Source organism: Aulostomus chinensis, chromosome 1 (genome assembly GCF_037954235.1).
Source record: "Aulostomus chinensis isolate RoL2024-O1b breed Wild chromosome 1, RoL_Achi_v1.0, whole genome shotgun sequence".
NCBI lineage: Eukaryota > Metazoa > Chordata > Actinopteri > Syngnathiformes > Aulostomidae > Aulostomus > Aulostomus chinensis.
This window is the reverse complement of record NC_141320.1, coordinates 56,701,697-56,705,123: the sequence shown is the minus strand read 5'-3', so window position 1 is coordinate 56,705,123 and position 3,427 is coordinate 56,701,697. Positions and strand designations below refer to the sequence as shown.

Genomic DNA, 3,427 nt, shown 5'->3' with positions numbered 1-3,427 from the left:
ATGGCTCGACTTCATGGAAAGACTTTCTCTATCAGTTTGAGAGCTGTGCTGAGGCTAACTACTGGTCGGAGAAACCCATGGCAGTGCAGCTTAGATTTAGCCTGACAGGTGCAGCCGGTGCCATTGTCCACAAGAACCCCAGATCTGCTCGTTTTAGCTACCAGAGGATGGTGGATGAGATTGAGTCTGCCTACGGTCCCTGTTCAGAGCATGCAGCAGCAATCGGCATCAAACTGAGACAGAGAGTGAGAGGACCAGGTGAGACTCTGCACAGTTTAAGAGACCATATCTATGAGAAGGTGTCCATTGTGTATGCTGACAGAACTGAGCTGGAGCAGGAGGCTGTTAGCGCTGAGATTTTTATCGGTGCTTTGGCCGATGCGGAGGTTGTCCAGCGGCTGCTGGAGGAGCATCCCCGTACACTGGCTAAAGCTTATGAAATAGCCCACCGCTACGAGACGACCAGGCGGGCAGCAAGGACTGTTCCACAGCTAATGCAGCAAGGTCAGCATGGTGGCGGGGAGAGGCGTGCCAGGGCAGCCATGGTACGTGGAAACCCTTTCACTGCTGTGGTTGAGGATCCAGCGGGGGTAGCAATCGACCCTTCCACTCAACCTGAGAGGGTGCCAACATCTCAGTGACCCTGGCAACCCAGAAAAAAGAGAGACATGGGTGCAGACTGGAAGGAGGTCATCTGCCATAACTGCAGTGGTGTAGGGCATCTGCAGAAAACCTGCCCTTCACCCCGCCGCCCCAAGCCATCTGCCCATGACCCCCTTCGCACTGCCCCAGTTCCTGGTGCAAGCACCGTAAACGCATGTCACCCAAGTCATGAAGAAGACATGCTAATTCATGTCCTGATACATGAACTACGAATGTGTGCTCGCTGGACTCTGGCGCAAGGCGGAACGTGCTTTCCCTCCATCATTTCAACTCCATCCCTGCTGAGTTCAGGCCCCCCCCCCCTTAACTGTGCTCAGCGAGTTAACTTTGCCGGTGCATATTGGAAATAATGTGACTGATGTGAACTTTGTCATGGCTAACACTGCTGAGAGCATGAAGGTCATCCTCGGGTCACCCTTTCTACGCCAAGCAGGTTCCCATTTGGACTATGGCGGCAGGGAGGCCACCCTCTTTGGTAAAAAGTTCCCCTCCTGAACCCCAACCATCATACCCAGGCACCCATAGTCAGAGTCGCCCGGACTGCAGTTTTGGAGTCAGGATGTGAGTACGTTGTGCCGGGTACCGCCTGTTTCCGCCATGCTGTGAATGGGAACATGATGTTAAGCCCCACAAAGACTTTCATTGAAAAGCACCAAGTCCTGGTGGCCCGCGTTGTGGTGCAGGCATGGCAGTGCACCAATATTCCCATCAGGGTTTTCAACCCTGGCACCGCTCCTGTAACACTGAAACGGGGATCGGTGGCTGGCGTCCTCCAACCTGCCACAGTACTAGAGGAGACGGAGTTTCAGCCAGCAGGAGCTCCAGCAGCACCCAAGTCTACTAACCATTTCTCTAGTTCTGTTCCCCACCACCTGCAGGTGCTGTATGCAGACAGCTGTGTAACCTGACGGAGGATGGCCGCTGTCGGCTGGCTCACCTGCTACGGACCTATGGTGATGTCTTCTCCACGGGGCCCACTGACCTTGGTCGCACTCGCCTGGTGCAGCAGGATATCCTGACCACACCGGGGCCCCCTGTGAAACAACCACCACGCCGGATGTCCCAAGAGAAGCAGGTAGGGGCTGATCAGCAGGTACAACAGAGCTTGGAGACTGATGTGGCTCGGTCCAGCAGCAGCAGCTAGGCCGCACCAATTGTAATGGTAAAGAAAAAGGACGATAGCCTACGGCTCTGTGTAGATTATAGGCTTCTGAATGAACGGACTATTAAAGATGCATATCCCTTGCCACGTATCCAGGACACGTTGGACACCCTGTCCACTGCCAAGTTCTTTAGTACATTGGATTTAACATCAGGGTACTGGCAGGTGGAAATGACACCCAGGGCCTGCAAAGCTGCAGCTTTTTGCACCCGAAAGGGGTTGTTTGAGTGGAATGTGATGCCATTCGGACTTTGTAATGCCCCGGCCACATTCCAAAGACTTGTGGACCGTGCATTGCAGTGGGAGACATGCTTGGTGTATCTCGACGACATCATAGTCCTGGTGTTCACCAGGCTGCGTGAGGCTGACCTTAAGCTGAAACCATCCAATGAGCATTGAGGCTCTGCTGAATTTCATCCTGAAGGACTGCCTCAGCACTGTTGAGAGGGAAGGGTTCAGGGAACTGGTTCAGGTCCTTGAGCCTCATTTGTTTGCCAACCAGAAAGGTTTGTGTGGAAATGATCTAAAGCAGTAGTTGATATCTCCAGTTTATTTCATCTTGAATTTCAATGTATTGATTTACTCTGGGTGTCATTTTCAGACCATCAAACAAACGGTGGCCAAAAAGTACCAGGAGGAACGGGAAGGAGTGAAAAAGGAAGTCCAGCTGCCATGTGGACATCTGTGGACATGGAGGCTCCCTTGGCTCTGACCTGTCACTGCATTCGTGAGAATGAATGTGTTGGGAGTGCAAGACTTTCCACAAAGTCACCCTGCTGACAGTTTGGCCCCAGTCCAAAGAGGCCTGATTGAGGACTGGGCCATCACCAACAAAGTCAAGTGTCTTGTGAGCGACGCAGCACCAAACATGACAGCATCCACTAGACAGCTCCAAATTCACCACTCAGTCTGCACTGCACATCGTCTGAATCTAGGAGTCAGAAAATCCTGTGATCAGATCCCCACTTCCATCATCAGACACAAAGCCAGGAACACTGTCACATCCTTCAGATCAGCACTACAGCCAAGGAGAAGCTGGCTCAGGTGCAGCAACAGATGGGAGGGCCAACCCTGAAACTCATCAGTGAGGTGCCAACACGCTGGAACAGCACACACAGCTGTCAGGGCTGCATGATGAGAGGGAACCAGTGTGGGAACCTCTGGCCTCTCTAAGACAGATTTGACTCCACTGACAGCTGAGGAGTTCACCACCATAGGAGAAGCACTTCTAGTAAACAGAGGTCATTCTAGTAGCCTGGTCCCTCTGTGGTTGAGCTATAATTGTGGGAAATATGGTCATTATTCAATGGTGACATCTCTCTGCTGAATAATGTAGAACTGAACGGATCCACTGGACCTTCTTTTTGCAAACAGCAGCATGCAGCAGCTGTCCTGAGTGGAAAACTGCACATTTCTGTTGGTGAGAGTTAATCAAGTGATGGACTTTGTCTCTCAACAGAAGCTGTGTGGAAAAACCCTGCAGCTACGAGCGCTTCAGATTCTGAGAGTGATTCTTACGCCATTGGCTGGTTTAACCTGGCGTCTGACCGTGGAGGTGGCCGAGAGGAGCGTGACATGGCTGCACAGGTAAATCAACTAAAG

General features: G+C 52.1%; 1 protein-coding gene across 1 annotated transcript in view; it reads left to right on the top strand.

Annotated features, from left to right (window-relative positions):
* LOC147272340 (uncharacterized) overlaps window positions 1–2,617 on the top strand; it is a 3,584-nt gene extending 967 nt beyond the window's left edge. The window contains exons 1-2 of the mRNA XM_086207959.1: window positions 1–1,738; window positions 2,427–2,617. The exon at window positions 1–1,738 is cut by the window's left edge and continues 967 nt beyond it. Coding sequence (XP_086064085.1) covers window positions 1–641 — 641 coding nt within the window. The 3' untranslated portion in view covers window positions 642–1,738; window positions 2,427–2,617. The remainder of the gene's footprint in view (window positions 1,739–2,426) is intronic.
* Window positions 2,618–3,427: the final 810 nt, after the last annotated feature.